Source organism: Solea senegalensis, linkage group LG4 (genome assembly GCF_019176455.1).
Source record: "Solea senegalensis isolate Sse05_10M linkage group LG4, IFAPA_SoseM_1, whole genome shotgun sequence".
NCBI classification, from domain to species: Eukaryota; Metazoa; Chordata; class Actinopteri; order Pleuronectiformes; family Soleidae; genus Solea; species Solea senegalensis.
Window position 1 is genome coordinate 4,316,764 of NC_058024.1, and position 20,610 is coordinate 4,337,373.

Genomic DNA, 20,610 nt, shown 5'->3' on the forward strand with positions numbered 1-20,610 from the left:
AACTAACGTTAGAAAAACACAGATTTATTTTTCCTTCAGTATAAATGCACAGTAATGAAAAAATTGCATTTTGTAACGCGGCCAGGCAATAATAAGAAGAAGAATACATGTTTTTATACATGTTTATGTATATATATAATATATATAACACATTACATAACATTTTTAAAACATTACGTAATGCCAACTTCAAGGATTGGTTATACCAGAGCCTCGAATCTGCCCTATTATTTTGAAAGCAAAGACCGGAAGTGAATGCGTTTACTTTCGTGAACTTAAAATTTCCAGAGGAACTGCCCGTTGTTCCAAAGTTTTGGAAACTATTTCCAAAGTGGGACATCCGCGGTGATCTCGTGCGCGCGTTTAAACCTCTATAATGCGACTGAAACGTTAGCGCACGGATATTAAGATGTTGTTGTTGTTAAGGAAGCTGGGGTTTCTCTACAAAACGCCACGAAAATGTTTTTTTTCTCTAGTCATCCACAACATTCCACTCTCAGTACAGACGGCTAGCTAGCGGCTCTGCTTGGTGAGAGCTGCGGCGGCACAACAACGACTTAGCGAATGCTTATTCGGGTACACGGGACCGCGGCGGGGGCCTCCATACTGTCATTATTATTGACCGTTCACGTGTCATGTTTGTTCCAACCTCCTTTACATCAATGTTGTATTCACGGTGCAAACGTTCATGAGCTGGAGGAGAGTGCTGGACGTCATCAGCTCGGCTCTGAATGCACATCATGGTGTTCAACCTCATCACCAGCACCATCCCCTCAGTGGGACAGCCCGGAGGTAAGCGTGCCTAAACCGGTGTCATGTGTCATAACCTACTGTACACACACACATATATGTATATACATATACATATGTGTGTGTGTGTGTTGATCATCATCATTTTCGTTCATTTGTCCCTTTTTTTTATTGTCAGACTGTCTCCTGGATCCATTTAATGCAATATGATGTGAGAGCAGCACAGCTCAAGATGGATGGTTTGTGCTTTTCTCTCATTATTTTACTAGGAAAATATCTTAAGAACCACTGCATGAGGAGTGTGTGTGTGCTCTGGTAGAAGGCATTGATAGCTTCCTCTTTCTGCCACTTCAGCCACTGTTCTGTACTGAACTTTAAACTAGGGATCTATGCTTCCAACTGTATCTCATCTCTAGGAACATTCAGTGCCTTTAGTATCTTTTTACTGACCTTGTTTGTGTGTCTCTGATAATAATAAATTATACGCAAAACTGGTTATAGACAGTTATTGAAAAGCACTAATGGTCTGTCATCCCAAGCTCCACTGCCATGTGTTTATATTAAATATAAATATTAAACACATGAAAAGCAGATAAAGCAAATAAACCTTTGGTTGAAAAAAACCCCAAAACTTTTTACGTTTTTGCTGATGTAGAGGTGCAACGACTAATCAATTTTTAATCGATTACCAAATGAATCGTCAGCTATTGATTAATCGTTTATTTACAGCCTCTTGAATTTGGATATTTCTTTGCTCCATATAAAAAATATACCATTAAGAATATCTTTTGGTTCGTGGACAAAACAAGACATTTGAGAACATCATTTCTAGGTTTGGGAAACACTGATCAACATTTTCACAATCGATTTAGTTAAATTTGGCTTAGTGCACTGTCTGGTTATACAAGTTTGAAATGAATGTACAGCTGATCTTGAGATGCTCTGTATTTTATGCCAGTTTCAGTCTCATAATTGTACTTTCTGCAGGCAGTAAACTTGACTTGCCAGGTGCGATGGAAGCGAAAAGGCCCATGGAGTTTTCTTCAGAGGGGCCCCTCTCTTCTTCAGCTCCTGCTGGTCCATGGGGACATTCAATTTACTCATCATTCGCCTACATGTCAAACATCTTGCACCTCCGGGTCCGCAGGAGCACGCTCACCAGATACAACCTGGGCCGCACTCTGCCTTTGGTGGGTTTTTTTCTTTATTTCGGAACCAATATGAGAATAAAGGTTTAATAAAGGGTTATCATGACGAATATATTTGTGTTTCCACAGGTTCAGACTGTGGCACACCCATCTGCGTTCAGGGTTAGATTTAACAAGTGTGTACAGGTACAACAAAGTATTGTTTCACTAATGTGCATTAAATTCTGCTCAACCACATTTTAATCTGTAAATGAACATCAAGATTTAAACTCTTCTCCTTTATCACATGGTCCCCAGGTGATGCGTGACACTGATCCTCCTCAGCTGACATTCTTCCTGCTGATTCACAACATGGGCCCAGCCGGTGGTACCAATCTGTCTCAGGTGGCTGTGCGGGACTCTCTCTCTGGAATAGTTCCCCTGAAAACTGAAGGCAGGGTGGTTGAAAGAGGCTACCAGACATTTGCCATCGATTCACTCTCTGGTATGGCTGAATATCAGAATCTTGTAATGTATGATTTTAACTGAGGCTGCAACCAACACTTATTTTCATAAAGGAAAGATATTCAGGTCGACTGTCGTAGAGGTAGGCCGGAACAATTTGGGGAAAATATCTCGAGTAATGGTGAATTATTTCAGATATTGCATTTTTATTTGCCAAGTAAGTCAAGCTCCAGTTCAGTATTCACTGAGTAGGATTTTTGAAATGTGATGGAGCATTACCACATGATTTACTATCAAAATATTAACTACTACTCCCATCACGTCAATAGAAATTCGGGATTGGCATTTCTAGCAAAAATGCTATTTGAATATTCAACGGTATTATTCCTGAATTCTTTAAACATTCTGAACTCCAGCGCATGAGAGCTAGTGAACGTAGTGCAGGGTTCACAGTGTGTTCAGCTAATGGGAGCAACTAACGAGATGCATCCAAAGACCCTGGTAAATTGTATCACTTCTGCAAACACATGAATCCCACAAATGAGATGCTTGCTGTTGTTGCATATTAGGTAGTCAATGGAGAAGAAAGATTTGTTTGATGCAATCATGTTTTTTAATATATTATGAATAGTCACAGTAACTAATCAACTTTTTAAAATCAAGTGGATAATAGACTAATCAAATACTCATGCCCATCCCTAATAGAGATATGAATAACCAGTGGGTTACATATCCTCCATATCATGTCCTAAATTGGAGCCTTTGTAATTTCCCAATTGGAATGTTTCAAATTGCGATTCAGATTTCAAAACATGAGTTGATTGAGGAGTTGGAAAAAACAATTCACTTTTAGGAATCTGTAATCATAGAACTTGTATTTATCTATCAAACATGGAAACTGATGAAATATCTAAATATTTCACAGACAATTTGTTAATCAATCATTGCAGCCGTAATTTTACCCGAAACATTCGTTAATTCACTTGTTAGTCTGGATTGAACTATTTCATTGCTTTTGTTTCCCTTCCTCAGCTGGCTCTCAGATCGTTGTCAATTACACTGCTCTAATACTGAGTCACAAGAGTGAGGTCCTGGACCTTCCAGCTTTTCTCACCTTTTCTAATGCCTCACAGGTATAGACACCTCCCGCCACCAGACCTTCCCAGATTTACAACTTTTTGAAAATGAAATAACATTTATTCTTTTGATTTGATTATTAGCATAATTCTCTGTTTGTTCCTGTTGTGTTCTTGCCACCACAGAACGATGTCAGTATGTTTGGTCCATTAACAGCTAATCTAACACTGAGGGTGAACTCCACTGACAGGGTGAGTTGGGGGCACTCACTTTTTTCTCTGTTTGAGACTTCATGTTCACAGAAGTCTGATGTTTCTGCTCACCATTTTAGATCCATCCCAACCACAGTGTCCATTTTGCTGGATTTGTTGCTGGGTTCTTTGTCACGTTGGTGCTGCTGTCGCTGGGATTTCTGGTCATGAACCTGATAGGCCTTAGAACCAGACTGCACCTTCTGCAACAAAAGGTATAACACACTGCTTTCCTCAACTGAGTTTATGTTTTTGTTTGATTTTGGTTCTTGACTTATTCCTGTGTAGGATTATGCAAAAACTGCTAAATCAATTCATAATGGACTTGGTGGAGAGATGAGGTCTGGGCCCTGGAAAGACCCAGTAAATGTTGGTGCGGATGAGAATTGAGGGGGCAGATCAAGGCCTTTTATTAAGTTTATTTTCATTCAGTAATGCACAGATCTTGAAGAAAAACATTAATTGGGATAAGATTCATGATTATTTCTACATAAGATCAAATCATGTGTAGTATTGTTCAGCCTTGACAGAGCTATGTGCTTTGTCAAACTATTATTTTGCTAACTTCATGTTGGTATTGGTTGACATGCTATATTTTCTATGTCTCAGAGAAAAAGAGGGGACTCAGACCCGGAGTATGCAAACTGCAACATGAGTGAGACAATAAAAGACGAGGCAACATTTGAAGACAAGATGGTGGACATCATGGTGTTGGAGGATCCACAGAACATGTATCAGGCTTTGGAAAAGTGAGTAAATGCTGTAGATTTCCACTGAATGAAGCCTGAGGTTGACGCTCTATCCCTTTTGTAAGTGGTCCTGGAAAAATTTAGTCAGCAAAAGAGAGAGAGGTAAAAAATCAGCATTAGAGCCTTCTATGACTAAATCTGCCCAGATACAAAACACCAATAGAGGTTTTCTTTATATGTTACACTATCCATAACCTTTTAAATACAATGATTAAGACATACGTTGTATACTGTTTCTACTACCAATAATACAGTTTCTTGTGAACTTAAATTATAATGCTTAAAACAATCAAGATTAAGTCAGTAAGAAATAAGGTTATTATCTTTTAAATGATGTCCTTTAATTGAGAAAACATTTAGAATTCTGCATTTTTCTCTCCACATTCCGTCCACATAAGCCTTGAAATGTCTACGCTGCTGCGTGCCACCAACAACCTGGAGGCAACCCGCATTCAGATCTACAAGGATGTGATATCGTCGCTGCTGGACGACCTGAGGTCCCGGGGCCAGACCACAGTCCAGGCTCAGCAGAGGCTTCTCAGTGTGCTTCATGGACAGCTGCTGGGCATGGAGGGGCGGCTGAAGGAGGTGCGTGGGTCTCGCATGGCTGCCCTGGCTGGTCAGTGTAACCTGGAGACTCGGGAAGAAATGGAAGCGGAGCACCGCAGGGAAGCGGCTGAAAAAGCTCAGGCTGAGCTGTTGTGTCAACATGCAGATCAACAGGTAACAGTAAAGAGTCATTTGTTGACATGTTTGTGGTGGCGTTGATGGAGACAGGGATGGTGAGTGACAGAAGAATAGCAGTGAAAGGGAAGGTCTCTTTAGAAATAAAGTGAGAGAGTCAATGTTGAGATGGTTTGGTCACGTGCAGAGGAGGGAGAGTGACTATATTGGACAAAGGATGTTGAAGATGGAACAACCGGGCAGGAGGTAAAGCGGAAGACCACAGGTAAGGTTCAAGGATGTTGTGAAGGAGGACAGCTGGTGTAACAGAGAGGATGTAAGGGATGGGGCAAGATGGAGGCAGGTGATCCGCTGTGGCGACCCCTAAAGGGAGAAGTTGAAAGAAGAACATTGACATTGTTTTTATGAATTTAAGTGAAATGTCCTTACAGTCTTTCCGGTGGTACTGAGTGATGTGCAGGGCTGCAACGATTATTTGATTATTTATCGATGACTAAATGAAACCTCTGCTATTTTGATAATTGATGAACCAGTTTTAGTGTTTTTTTCAATAATTAAAACAAGCTTTGTGATTTTTCAGCTTCCTAAATGGAAATATTTTCTGGTTTCTATGCTCCATATAAAAAGAAATCATTCAAACTGAATCATTTTGGTTTATGGACAAAACAAGACATTTGATTACATCATCATTTCCAGGTTTGAGAAACGCTGATCTGACATTTTTTGGACCAATAAAGTACTAATGGAGGAAGTAATCGACAGATTAATCCATGAAGAAAAAACCATTAGTTGCAGCCCTAGTAATTTGTGTTTATTGCTTCCATTAAAGTCTACATCTTGTGTACATGTTGTTTGTAGGAACTCCTCCAGTGCAGTGCAGTGCTGGAGAAGCTGCACAAACTGAGCCAGAGTCAGCTCCAGCGCATCCTGTTGGTCCGACATGAAGAAGCCTCAGCGAAGGTGCAGAGGCAGATCATTGAGTGGCGCCGGGTGGAGCTGCACAAGATCTTCTCGGAGGAGCTGGACGAGGCCACCAGGATGGGCGAGTTGGAGAAGGGCACAGCCAAGAGTCTTCAACACGATTATTTTACCTGTCAGGTGAGCAACCAAAATTGACATGCAGTCTGTTGATACTGTTGTACTTCTCAGTAGTTTTCATTTGTGGTAAAACAAATGAACATGTACAAACTTTTTTTTGGTCTAGGATCAGCTCGAAGAGGTTCTGGATGTGGTCCTTGCCAATCAGCGATATGTTCTGGCCGAACGCCATGCACAGAGGAAGTTCCTGCTTCACAGTCTCCACAGCCTCAACAGCCTGATTTCTGACACCTTCTCCAGCTCCTCCAGCAACTTGCACCAATGGTTCACTAACATCAGGAGGTAGGGGCATAGTTTTTCCCCAACCTTTTACTTTCTAAAGCTGATAAACCACAGGCTTCTAACCAGGATTTTATTTTATTTTATTTTATTTTAGCATAACACACTGCTCTTGGGGAGGGGGGGTGTTAGGGTTTGAAGATAATATTCAAAACGGTGAATGTATACTCTTTAAACTTCAAACTTACACTTTAATAAGCAGCTATTATCTTAAATTAGGTTATATCATTGAAGTGATTCAGCATTCATGGAAGGTACAGCAAGTTTTATCACTTTTCAGCGTGAGAAATGTCATGTGTGGCGGTAAATACGATGTGATACTTCGTTGCGTGCGTTTGTTGTCGTTCCTCGCTCGGTTTGATAGATAGATACTTTATTCATCTCACAGAGAAATTCACAGTGGCATGATTAGATCAGTAGCCACGAACGCAACACGTTACAGCAAGGAAATGGGCACGGTATTGACTCTGACGCGCAAAATTGAGTGCGTTCATTTTTAGCGTAACACACGCATATTCTTTGTCACCTAATGTTACTGAAAACATAAATGGTTAATGGTCTGCTTTTATATAGTGCTTTCTAGTCTTGATGACCACTCAGAGCTGCTTTACACTACAGTTTTGCCTTTCACCCATTTGACACCCATTCACTCACACTTTCATACAGCGCCTTTTTCTGTCATACGTCTTTCATTCACATGTTGCCGGCCCAGCTGTCAGGACCAATGTGGGATTAAGTGCCTTAGCATGTGGACTAGTGGAGCAGGGAATCAAACCCACAACCTTCTAGTTGAATGACAATATTTATATGGGGTCAGGAAGAGAGGAATTGGGCTTGTAACTAGAGGATCGCCGGTTTAAATCCCTGGACAGGTCAAGGGCTGGGGGTGCCCGAAGCAATGCACCACATTCCCCATAAGTGCTGCCCACTGCTCCTGCTTCTACTCCTGGTGTGTGATAAAAGATAGCACAGGTCAAATTCACCATCCCTAATTAGTGTGTGTGCAAATAATAAAATAAATTCTAATATTTGTTAATAAAAAATAGACTGAAATAAAGGTGCTGTATTTTACAGTGTAAAGATACCAACACTGATAACAGTTTGATTTATTCTCACTGGTAATTTAGAGACATGTTTTAACCTGGCATGCTTTTCTTCTCCACTAGAGAGAGCACTCTGCCTGTAGAGCAGGTAGACCAGCTGCAGGAGAAGGCCCAAAATGAGCTGGTGATGGTTCGGCAGAGACTGGATGAGGCACTGAGCCAAGAGAAAAGAGCCATGCGCTGCGGCCTGATTAAGAAAAGAAGGGAGCTCATCTCTGACATGGTGACAGGATTTATAGTTTTAAAGTTTTATGACAGAACAAAACACATGAATGTATTTCACCACCATGATCCTGTCCCTACTGTCTCCAGCTGAGGGTCCACAAACAGAGACAGAAGGATCTCTCGTGCCTGTCTGGAGGTCTGGAGGGAAGGATGGTGGTCGCTCAGAACCTGCACTGCTGGCAGAACTTACTAACTGCTCACAACCTAGAGCTAGCTGAGCTCATCAACAATCTGGATGAGGAAGCTACTGCTGACATACGCAAGGTGCTCATTAATGATGTAGTTTGCGTTTGCTCCAGTCTTGTTTAGTACAGTTGAATCAAACCCTGGTTCATTTACCCTCATAGTACAGTGAGAGATAGATGAGACATGAAGCTCAGTTAAATTCACTTTCTTACTAGGAAAGGAAGCTAGGAGGAAGAGTTGGGGCCTCTAAGTCCTCTAACTGTGTTCCGACCATCAGTGGTTCTCCTCCCGGTTCTCTCAGCTCACCATAGATGCCGTAGCTACGCCACCAGCCACATGCCAGCCTAATGAGAGCTGCTCATCACCAGAGCAGCACGGCATCCACAGGTCTTAAAAACTCTAAAATCCATTAATTTAAATGTTTTGAATTACGTAAAACAGAACAAACATGGAACCAGTAACTACTAACGTTAATTGTAGAATTTACTCTCTGGGAAAGTGAGGATTACCACTCACACCACACACAACCGAGGCAGGTTCTACAGTTTTCCTGAAAAATTAAAGAAAATAAATACCTGTTCAAAACCAACAAGAGTTCATATAAAGTTATTGAACATGTCTGACCAATAACTGAGTATGTTTTCTGATCACATGACTTTTATTTACAATTCATAATGCATTTGACATCTACCTTTGAGACTTGAACCGAACAAGCAGAAAAATTAAAAAACTCAAAACAGACGTAGTTGTGAATGCACCCTTCAAAATCTTAAAACCTTTAAAATCAGCACGAATATAGCACTTAATTGACTTTAACTCCCAGTCTTGATCCTCTACTTATACTATAGGTGATCATGCGTGTGATTCAAGGAGCCATAGCAGAGGTCAAGTCCATCCTGCCGTCAACAGCCCAAGCACTGCTAACTTCCTTGCCGTCAGGGACACATCTGTCCCTGCAGCAGGTGGAATCAGAGCAAGGAGCAGCAGGGCAGGCCCCAGGGCAGGGAGTGAGTGGTCTCCTGCAGGGTCAGGAAAGGCTGCACCAGGAGGGCAAGGCAGCCTTACGCACACTGAGCTGCACCAGGGAGGCTCTGCAGGAAGCCATGGACAGAGAGCTGCAGGAGCAGAAGAAGATAAGAGAAAACTGCAGAGCTTTCTTCAGGTCAGTGGTAGCAAGAAATTCTTCTTCTTCTTCTTTGGCCTCTCCCTGTAGGGGTCACCACAGCGGATCATCTGCCTCCATCTTGCCCTATTCCTTGTGTCCTCTACTGTTACACCAGCTGTCCTCATGTCCTCCTTAACAATACCGGTGACGCGTCTCTGTGGTTTTCCCCTTTTCCTCCTGCCCAGCAACTCCATTTCCAACATCCTTTGTCCATTATAATCACTCTCCCTCCTCTGCTTGTGACTAAACCATCTCAACCTTGCCTCTCTTACTTTACCTGCAGACCTTTTAACCTGAGCTCAGAGCTATCCCATGGATATGCTTGTGTCTAATCATGCCTATGGTGAGAGTGAGAAATACTAGTTATCTTATTTTAGAAATATTAAAAAAGGAAACTGATTACAAATATTTTAAACCTTTAACTTATTTAAGGCTTAGAACCCTCAAGGGCAGTGGGTGAGGCGCCCGGTCATCGGATCTTTATGAAAAGAAGACAACTGGCATCAAATATACTGCTTGGGGCCATCAGACTAAAAGTGCACAGTAGTGACCAGTGGGTTTAATCAGTTGTTAAGACAGATCTTCTGAACAGTCTGGCGGGTACCATGTAAAAATGTTAGCTTTTTCTGTGTTGTTTGTTTTCTTTGGTGCAGTAACTCACACCAAACTGAAGGATTTGATGAATAAGCCGATATTTCTTTAGAACTGTGCCACATAAAGCTAACATCCATTGATGACTTGATTCTGCATATGCCTGGACTTTCTGGATCTTTCCTGAGCATTTCTCCACTACTTTCTCCGACGTCTCTGTTCCCTTGCTGACTTTTATTTTTTTATTTAGAACTTGTCCTTTCACCTTTGTCATTTCCTTTCCAGATTTCAGATTTTGGCAGCACTTTTCAACTCCTTCAGCTAAACGTCAACACCATTAGACATAAAACCTGATGGAGTTGACAAAAATTAAGTGCTTTTCCAATGTCCATTTAGATTTTCCTCAGAAACTATTCGTCAGTATAACCTTCACTAAAAATACCAACATTTATTCAACAGTTCTTAACAAAGATGGATCATAATTGGAAGACGGTGTTGACACATTAAAGCTGTGACCGCACTTATACAAATTTATAGCTGACTATTATTTGCCGGTTATTGGAGTTATTGGAAAAAAATTGGACGGAGTTGACATAAAGTGTTAATGCAATTTAATGTAAAGTTCTCCTTATGAATTAGATGTTATTTTATGAAACCATTAGATTCATTTCATATGGATATTTATGCATTTTTTTTGCAGTTTGACACTGTGACCTCTTGCTGAGGACATTTAGGCGTCAGTGCCGGTCTTTTAACAAACTGCAGTGAAATTGTACAAATATATATGAAATGAATTTCATGATTATACACAGGTCTTACTAATTGAACTTTCAAAGTCCTTTAAAAATTATTACTGACTTTTCAAGAGCTAACTCTGCCGTGTCTATAATATGTCATTTGTCTTTTTCCCTTTTATCCCTTAGGTGTGTTCGTCCCAGCTGGCGTTGTCTGAAGACGACCGGCTGAGGATGAAGCTGGAGTTCCAGAAGTGTCTGTCTGTGATGGACCGCTGCCTGGTGCTGCCTCACGCCGTCTCCAGAAGCAAACTCCACGCATACCTGGCAGCGTGGAGAAAGGACAGTGAGAAACAGATGGTGAACACATTCTTTTTATTCAGTTATTTTAAATTTAAATATATTGTGTTTAACACAAGCAAACCAGTAGGGTAAAACTGCCCAAAACACTAAATAAATGATCTAGAATAAAAATGTAAAAGCTGGATCCACTCAGTCATTTATAAAGACACATTATTTCATATTTTAGCTAGATTTAAATTAAAATGTATTGGAAATTTTCCCAATTTATTGAAAGGAATATGAGCATTAAGCATCCAGCTTCCAATATTTTAGAATTTCTAGACATCTTTTTTTACGTATAAATCAAAAACAAATATAAAAGCCAACTGGTCCACACTTGTTTGGGTAAAATATTCAAGATTCCTGTTTCAGAGTGTTAAGAAGTTAAGCTTCTTATTTTTTGCTGTTCAACTTGTACGCAGTGTTTGGAATGGGAGGCGTTTATCAAATCATACGTCATTCACATTGAGCATGGTAGAGGAAAATGTCTCTGTACTTTGCACTGAAATTTTTCATTAGAGTCCGAATCTTTTTTTTCTTCTTTGAATCTCCTCTCAAAACATTGTTCATCCTTCTACTTAGTTAGCATCAAGATATTTTTGATTTAGATCTCCTCATGATAGGATTCTGGAGGTAATCTAACCAGAGGAACCTGTGTGATTTAAAACACAGCAATAGTAATGGTGCATTTAATGTTTTCTCCTAAGAATAAGAGATGGAAAATGGCCACCGCTCCAACCCACACTGTGCTCAGCCTCAGTTGTGTGGTTGCTGGACGAGAATGCATTGTTATTATGAAATAATAAATGGCTCCTCAGAGTAGTTTCATTTCTAATCACATCAGAGCAGTGTGGTTGGAGTCACTTCACAACCACCTTATGGATATTGTGGTGTTTCCTTGCAGATAAATGTGCAGTCCAAGGGGAAAACCAGCAAAGCCAGACAAAACACAGACACGTCCAACCTGCTGCTTTTCCAGAAAAGGCTCGAGGATAGGATCCAGCTGTTTGAGAAGGAGAAGGAGATGGAGAGCGGTATCATGAACAAGGTGAAAGAGAGGACACTTGGGCTGTTTTTGTTACCATCGGTTTAATTGTGTAAGAATAAGTGACATCTTACGGTGAGACTGCAGATCAAAACAAACACAGAACTGGGTTAATCACCCCCTTTTTGCAAGCGAGTCAGGGAACGACACTGGCCTTTGCATGTCCGTTCAGGCTGCTTGGCGATGCAAGGTCGCAGCCTCTGTCATGAGTATTAGTAGCAAAGCTTTATCGGGAGTGAGAGGGAATTGTAACCGCCGGATTAAATCCCAGCACAGGTCAAGGGCTGCAAATAAGTTCTGCTCCTGGACCTGCTTTGTGTGTGTTCACTACTGGTTTGTTTTTAAAAAAAAAAAAAATAAATAGTTTGAATGCAGAGGTCACCAATTGGTGTGTGCTCAAATAAAAAGAACAACATTTCACAACTTGGCATGCACAGAACATTGAAGAATTAACATCATTGCTTGACAGAAAAGTGCAGAAAAGTGCTCCAGTAAATAAAGAACTAAACATGGAAAAATGGAAATGATGATGTTCTCAAATGTCTTGTTTTGTCCACAAACCAAAATGATTCACTTTTAATGATTTCCTTGTTATCCATGGCAAAGAAATGAAGAAAATACTCACATTTAAGAAGCTTTTTTATTCATGAAAAAAGTTTTGAACCGATTAATCGATTATCAAAATAGCAGATTAATTTAGTGATTTTAACGCTGTCAGTGTTTCAGTTTGACACTGATACTGTTGTAATATTGGCAGGTGTTAGAGGAGATGCAAAGGGAGAGGGAAGATGCTCTGCACTCGCACGCGGACAACCTGGCGATTCAGATGGCGACCATCCACTACCAGAAGGCTGAGAGGAGGACCAAAGTCTTGGAGACGTCTAGATCCATGCTCACCCTTCACAGTCTGCTCATTCAGCAGCTCAGAGAGAGAAAGAGCCTGGACAGGCAAGACATGGCTCAGAGTATACAGTGCCACTGCTTGGTAGGTAATGCTTTGCTCAGTATTAATCCCTATGTTGAATAGGGCTCCAAGAAAATGTTTTCTAGACTGAAATATGATATGGAAGTATTTTCTACAAAAGAGACAGCAGCACTGTGAGTGAGTGCAGCACAGAACATATGAGAAAGTGTGTGCTAAGGAGAAATAAATACAAAATGGATGGTGATGAAAACCCAGGTGGTAATTAGAATCTGAATCTGCTCTTTTAAAGGTGTTTAATGGTATTCTCCTGGCCACTGACTCTGGTCATGTTGTCATTTTAGTGCTCTTAGACCTGACTGCTGTGTCTTATACAGTCAGTCCTTCTATCCTCCTCTCTCGTCTGGACCTTTGGGTGAGCATTAAAGGGGCCACCTTGGAATGGTTTCATTCTTATTTGGCTGATCGAGGCTTCTGCGGTAAGATTGGTGACTCTAAGTCCTCTATGGCGCCACTCCCCTGTGGAGTGCAGCAGGGTTCAATCCTTGGGCCCCTCCTGTTCTCTTTGTATCTGCTTCCCCTGGGCTCTATTTTTGGAAAAATGGCATGCCGTTCCATTTTTATGCAGACAATTTTCAAATGTATTTACCCCTGAAGGGTAACAGTGCATTCTCTGTTGACTTGCCTCAAAGACACCACAGCATTGATGGCTTAAAATTTAAAAGTTTTAATTAAAAAAAAAACAAAAAAAAACTTGAAGTTATACTATTTGGCACTGGCGGCAAGTCTACGACGACCCCCTGTAGATCTTGGTCCTTTGACTCTTTACAACAAACCCATGGTTAAAAACCTGGGGGTGATATTGGACTCTGACTTTACGTTTGATAAGCAATAGAGATGCACTGAAACATATCGGCTGAAAATGGCCACATTTTCGCAGCACCGCTTAGAGTCTGTCCAAGATCAGTTTGGAACACAGATAAAACAGTTCAAACTAAATGCTGGAAAGTCTCTTTGTGCAAAAGCGGAACTTGGCTCAATACAGCGCAGATTATGAACGCCCCGCGACATTGTTGCATCTGTGGTAGCCACATATTCCCTTAACTGCAACACTAAAGTGTCTTCTACACAAAGAGGTTGAGACAGACCACGGAGTGAAAACATTGAAAATTGGGAAAGTGTTTCCTGATTTTCGGTTTTGGCCAACAATTTTCATTTCGGTGCATCCCTAACAAGCAGATCAACTGTGTTTATTTTTCAATTGAGGCAAATAGTCATGGTTAAATCAATTATGCCACCTTGAAAAACTTCTGCATGCCATCATGACTACTCGACTGGATTATTGTAAGTGTCTTAATGGACGTGCTCCCACCTCGCTGACCTACTTCAGCTTGACACTCCATGAATTCTCTTTGACTACTTTTTGAAAAATAGGGGGTGCTCTCTGAGACATACCATGCAATAAGGTTCAGATTTAGGTTTTAAAAAAGTAAACCACCCTTTTCTTTGAGACATTCACCTTCTTTCTTATATTAAAAGGGATGATTTGTGTTCTCCTACAGGGCCTAGAGGAAGCAGAGCAACAGCTTCAGAAGGATAAGACAGAGTTGTGCGGCCTGGAGATTTCTCAGGGCAGAATTGAGCTGAATAGAACACACACTGAAGACTTCGATGAGTCGTCGGAGGAGGACAAAGAAGGAATGTTTCAGCTGCAGCAGGACTGCAGGATGTCATCCATCCTCCAGGAGGCGCTCTTCAAGTGTGGTCAGGTCATCGCTCTGTTGGCTGAGAGGTGAGCTGCCTTGTCAGCATTATCTCAGAAGTAATGAGGAATTCTGTGGGTTGACACAGGCCATTAAATTCTCCAGTGTTGAAAGACTGTTGTTTTCAGCTCACAGGAAAGAACTGCCAACAATCAAGCCATGGAGGATTTAAAAGAACAAATGGAGCTCAAGAGACTTTATGGTAACTGCGACCAGGTGGGGCTTTAGTGAAGAAAGTTTCCCAGTAATATGAAAACATGTTGATGGCCATAGAAATATGAATTGATAATCCTCACTTGTGTGTGTGTGTGTGTGTGTGCCAGTGGGAGAAAAGGAAATGTACAATTACTGTGGCCCTTCGCTTTTCTTTTCAGGATCTGGAGTTTGCGTCTCAACTGGTGAAGCAGAGTCAGCTGTCTGTTGAGGTTCTCCTCGAAACGCTGCGTCTCCTCCTCCCCACCCTGCCTGAAAGTGAACTCCTTTCCATCACCTACGCCCTCTGCCCTAAACAACACCCGGGTTCAGTGTCGACAGAGCCAGAACACATAGGGTAAGAACCAACGCAAGTCAGCATTCTTGTAAATGTCTCATTAGGGATCGGCACGCTGTGCTGGTAGTGTGTGTGTGTGTGTGTGTGTAGAAAAGCACTACACAAATACAGTCTTTGGTTGAGAAGAAGTCGATAAGTGACTATCTTAAAAATATATAAAATAAACAGTTTTATCAATGATTGAATTGATAAAAAAAATGTTTCTGTTCTTCAATTACTTACTAATTTGTGGTGCATGTATTATGACTGCAAGAGTTTTTGAGACAGTCTTCTTCCACTAAACCTAACTATGCAGGAATTACAACCCATAGGTAAGTTTGTTAAAATAGGCGCCCCCAGGTGGTCGTATAAATTACAGCAATCTGGTACCTTGGGTATGTCGTCATCAAGTAGCTTTTCATGAGGTTTCCACTGGCAGTTCGCTTAGTGGTTAGCTTTGTACTTTGTTGTGGTTAGACTGTTACACACAATACCATGCTAAAAATGTTTATGTCATTGTATGTAACTTACTTCCTGGCCCTTAACCCTAACCTCACTCCTCCTGTGGGCCCTAAACCTCAACATGCTGAGTAATAACTAACAGATGGGATTTTTGCATGAAATGTCGATAATAACAGTGTTTAATAAACATCACACGAGGAAAAGGTGAAAAAAGACTAATTTTGGCCAGTTGTTGACAGACTCAGTCCAGCCATATCAGGACTAGCTTGTCTGTAATCCTGGTCCTTGTTACTTCACTTTGTGTAGACATGCGTTATAGCGTCAATCATTGGTAGGGGAGTAGAAAGTACTTTTCTTACCAGCAGATGGCAGTAGTCTGTATTTAAAAACCCCAAAAATAATCTATGGAAATCTCTGTATTTTTTTATATAATGGATTTGTTTTACATCATCATTACGTTCTTATTGTGAACTATTGTGAAAACAGTTTGATTTTGAAATTCTGTGAATACAGATTTTGTTTAACTAAACAATTACTTTTGTTTTTTCCTTTCACTTGACCAGACTAGATGCTCGCTGGCCCCCAGGTCATTTGAGTTTGAGCCCCCTGAAACTAAAGGCTATCAGGGCAATGTGTGCTGTTGTACATACCGAAAAACTTGTATACCTAAGGAAGTGAGGACATTTTGGCTGGTCCTCACTTTCTGACACCCCTAAAAATTAAATTTTCAGGGTTAAGACCTGATATTAGGATTATAATTAGGTTCAGGTTAGCGTTAGGCACTAAGTTGTGATGGTTAAGGTTAGGGTAAGGGGATAGGGAATGCATTATGTCAATGAATGTCCTCACTATGAGTGCTATATAAACGTGTGTGTGTGTCCGTCCGACTCTCTACCTGCAGTAAGTACAGTTAGATGGATCTCACTCGTGCAGCTGAATTGTGCTTTTCCTTCTCAGACATGATTTAGGTTTATGAGAGAAAGTCTCTAGATTTGTCTCTAGTTGCTTTTTTTGATGAAGAAAAGTCTGTAAAGTTGCTAAATATGTACACAGAAATGGCATAAAACACACGTGTGAACAAACAGACATTATTTCCCTTTCTTTCCTCTGGCTCGGTCCATTCTGTCTCTGTTGAGAGAGAGAGAGATTATTTAATATTATCATACAGCCCTCTACTTCATGCATATCCCCTCCCCCCTCTTTTATTGAAAATAAATTATATTAATATTGTGTAAAAAAAACAAATTATTGGTTTTTTTTAAACAAATGAATTGTGTATGTGATATAGCCACTGATTAAATAAAGACAGTGTTTGCACAACAGCTGGCTGAAATGCAGCATTGTCTTCATTTGAAGTAACAAACACTGGCTGCATGCGGTTCCACACGGGCCATTTCCCCTCAGCCAGAGATGGAGGGATAAAGGATTGGACTCAACACTTCATTCCCCTTGTCGTGTTGGGCTCCTGCTGAGTTTAGAGGTGAATAATGTCTCGCGTGTTAAGTCCTGTGCCGTCTGGACAAATGACAGGGGAATGAAAGAGCTCAGTTTGGAACAATATTCATATTGTATTTCATGTATTCACATGTTCATGTTATTTTTAACTGCTGTTTGTTTGTGCTTTTCAATAACGGCATTTATCTTTAAGACACTTTTAAAGAACTTTCTCAAAGAATATCCTGTATATCACATGTTTCTTTGATCCATTTATGGTTAAAGCATGTTCTTAAATGTGTAGGAACATGTGCCCAGAAGTAGCATATTAATTGCATGTAAATCTAATGCATAACTTTTGCATAAACGTAGATTTATATAGATTGATTCAGTTTCTTACAGGTACTGAAAAGTAATAACTTGAATGAATTGACTGCCTTAACTTGCAGTAATCTACTAACACACGATAGTAACATATTAAAATGTCTTTATTTTCCTTATGCCGTGATGGTTTTCACCGACTCTTTCTAAATCAAAGCTAGTGTTCTGCACTTTGTTACTGTATCACAATCATAACGTTGATGCCTTTCTGACCAGGTGTGTTGGGGATTCCGATCGACTTCTCTCCGCCAAACTGAGAAAAGATGTGGTGAATAGAAATATGCTAACTATGCAGAGCTGCACTGAGGAGAGAGGGAGGTGAGTGTGACATAGTTCTGCTGTCATTTTAAGACTCATTTGTAGTTCAGTGGTCAGTAACACCACATACTAATCCTTTTATTGGAGTGAAATGGGCTTTTCATCAGAGGAGTTTCATGGCTGAGCTGCGCTGACCACATACATGAGGTAAGCACTTGAACACTAACAACAGCCTCTTTGTCCTCCAAATCTCACAGACTCCAGGAAAAGAGGCAAAGCCTCATGGAAAAACTGCTCCCCAAGTCATGTCCTCTGCTTCCAAGAGATGCTGAGGCAGAGAGGGAGAAGGAGGACGGTTGCCCCGGAGCACGACGGCCTGTTAATAGATCAAACCTGACTGAAAATACAGTTACACAGCAGCAGAGTGAGCCAGCCAAAGAGAGAGCTGGACCCAGTGTGAGCGAAACATTACACGGCTCAGCAGGTGAATACGTGAATTCAGCCTCTGCCAGCTCTGCACCGAGCAGCTCCTCTGCAGGAGAAAGGCTGTTTGTGTTTCGGGCTCCTCCTGAATCACATGACTGTGTGGACGTCCCCAAGAGAAAGGGGAAAAGAAGAAACTTTCTCAATCTGAAGAAAGGCTCAGTGGCCCCGACAAATGTAGGATGAGATGTACAGTTGTGGTTTTACATATATATATGTTTATACACAATATATATGTGTATATCACAATTGTATTTTATGTTGATGCTTACATACAAAATCATTCTGTAATTTTGCTCTGTAGCCTCTTTTTTAAGTAAAGACAGCTGACTTCACTGTTTCCAGTCATTTGCTTTTTCTCATTACTGTTGTTTATAAACAGGTTGATTTGCAGATGCAGATGATTTGCAGATGATTCTCGGGTTATTATTTCTTCATCTGTGATATTTTGGAAAAGTGCACAGAGCCTTGGGCTCACAAGGCTGCCTCTCAATTTATTGGAGTAAGACCTCGAAAAAAACCATTTAACCCTTTAAAGGTGAATGCCAATTTGGTCCCTTTCCAAACTTCAGATGCACACATGTATGATGTGTAATCTCACCCCGCTGCAGTGTACAGTGGTTAAGTTATTTTGAATCCTTGAATCTAGTGCTGTGTGATTAAAATCAAGTTTTGTTTGACTGTTGCATGCAGCATGAACAAAATAAAAGACGGATTTTGATGAGATTTACTGGTGATGTAAGTCATGGCCAAGGACGAAAAATGTCATCCAGTTACGAATCTGGATACGGGATTATTTTAAAACAATTGTTAATCCTGCAAAAGCAGACTGGTGGAGGTTTGTCAAGTTGTCATTTTTCAACTGTAATATAACAAAAATTCCACATACAGTATATATATATATGTATAAATGTGTATATATATATATATATATATATATGTATATCTTCGGCCTCTGAAGGTATGTGTACAAGTGTTGGAAATGATGCTGACAGTTTATTTTGGAGTGACTCTAGTTCTAGTTAGAGAATTCTGCCTGCCTTTTTTTGTTTAGCCTTAACCCTCCATTGTTTGTCCTTGTTTAAGCCCTTGGGATTAGGGGAGAATTCTGACACACATTTCACTGTGTGCAAAGTCATTGCTGCAACATGGAAATACATATTACATAACATGTTTTATATACACATGCACAAAAGGAAGCTCAGAGCAAGGTGAGTGGTGATCACTTGAGTTATTGGTCAGAAGTGAAAACATGGGAAAATAGAGTAATAAAAGAGTAGTAAAATTAACAGGTTATATATGTTATATATCTCAGGTTTGGGATTGACATACTTTAAATAGAGCTGGGGGGAGTTAAGATAATAAAAGGTTTCAAATCAGTCCATGTAGATAATTATAGCCACATTCGCTATGGCTTTCTTACACTTCCTATAAATCAAGACAGTGTGACACTTATGATGTGACGACAGCCAGTGCAAACGTGTTAGCCATTGTAAACAATACCAGTCAAAGCAGCTTAGCAACTAGGCTCGCCGACCATTGTGTAAAATAAGGATTTCAATTAGTTGGCGCAATCTCAGGATTCCAAGATGTTGACTTCAGCAGTGCTGTCGCTAAATACACCAGACTCCTCTGTTAAATACTGAGATTTTACACATTTCCTTTGCTAAATGTCTTTGTGATTAAGTCTTTTTTAACTGATCTACAGCTCGGCATTGTTCGGTTGATTCTTGTGTTGGTACATCGAGCTCATGACTCTTCCTGCAACAGCAATCAGTGGCCGGCAGCGTGACGATGTCACATATAGTGTCAGCTCAGCTCGCTTGGAACCCACTCCAGGTACCAGGTACTATCGCTGATGGAAAAGCAAAAATAATCGCGCCGTGCTGGGACCGTGTAGTGGAAAAGTGACAATAGTTGAATTAGTAACCATAGATGTGGTGCTTTGTTGTTTGTGTAGTGTGTTGTTATCACCGTTAGAATACACCATAAACCAGCATTCACCCTGAAAGTGAGCAAGCTAAATGGAATGTTCTTCTTTTCTCTGCCTTTCTAATTTCTTACTCTGGAAATGTTGTACAGGAATTCCTGTGTCCAGTCTTTGCATGCACAAATGGCAAATAAACATCTTGAATCCTGAATGAATGTAATTATTTACACCTCTTCGTTTCCTATGGTGACCTGACCTGTGACTTGGCTGCTGTTATTAAAGGGCCCATTGAGGTTTTAATAGTTTTTTATAGACCGGAAACAACAAATGCTTGTTAAACAGAAGCATTTCATGCATTTACTTACTTCGGAATATTATATTGTGTATATAGTGTTTATTATATTATGTTATATTATGTATTCACCTCAAATCTAGCACGGATTTGTCAGAGGTAAAATGCTCGGGACCATTTCTCATCATCGGTCTGGTTTAGTCCAAAACACAGCAGACCCCCAACCCCCCCCCAACTGTTGCTGCGGCGCTTCCACGTCATCGTCCATCCCCTCCATGGTTTTTT

The 20,610-nt window shown here is 40.6% G+C and overlaps 1 protein-coding gene across 1 annotated transcript; it reads left to right on the plus strand.

The window, feature by feature from the left end:
- The first annotated feature begins 299 nt into the window (after positions 1 to 299).
- Positions 300 to 18,829, plus strand: LOC122768626 (limbin-like). The gene is made up of 23 exons (XM_044024737.1): positions 300 to 792; positions 929 to 989; positions 1,738 to 1,940; positions 2,028 to 2,084; positions 2,196 to 2,382; positions 3,375 to 3,475; positions 3,605 to 3,670; positions 3,751 to 3,885; positions 4,280 to 4,419; positions 4,818 to 5,142; positions 5,962 to 6,201; positions 6,308 to 6,483; positions 7,647 to 7,806; positions 7,896 to 8,072; positions 8,843 to 9,160; positions 10,674 to 10,844; positions 11,731 to 11,874; positions 12,629 to 12,856; positions 14,356 to 14,585; positions 14,685 to 14,772; positions 14,931 to 15,106; positions 17,579 to 17,680; positions 17,878 to 18,829. Exons 1-23 carry the CDS (start codon positions 565 to 567, stop codon positions 18,287 to 18,289), a joined length of 4,125 nt encoding a protein of 1,374 aa, XP_043880672.1. The 5' UTR covers positions 300 to 564; the 3' UTR covers positions 18,290 to 18,829.
- The last annotated feature ends 1,781 nt before the right edge of the window (positions 18,830 to 20,610 follow it).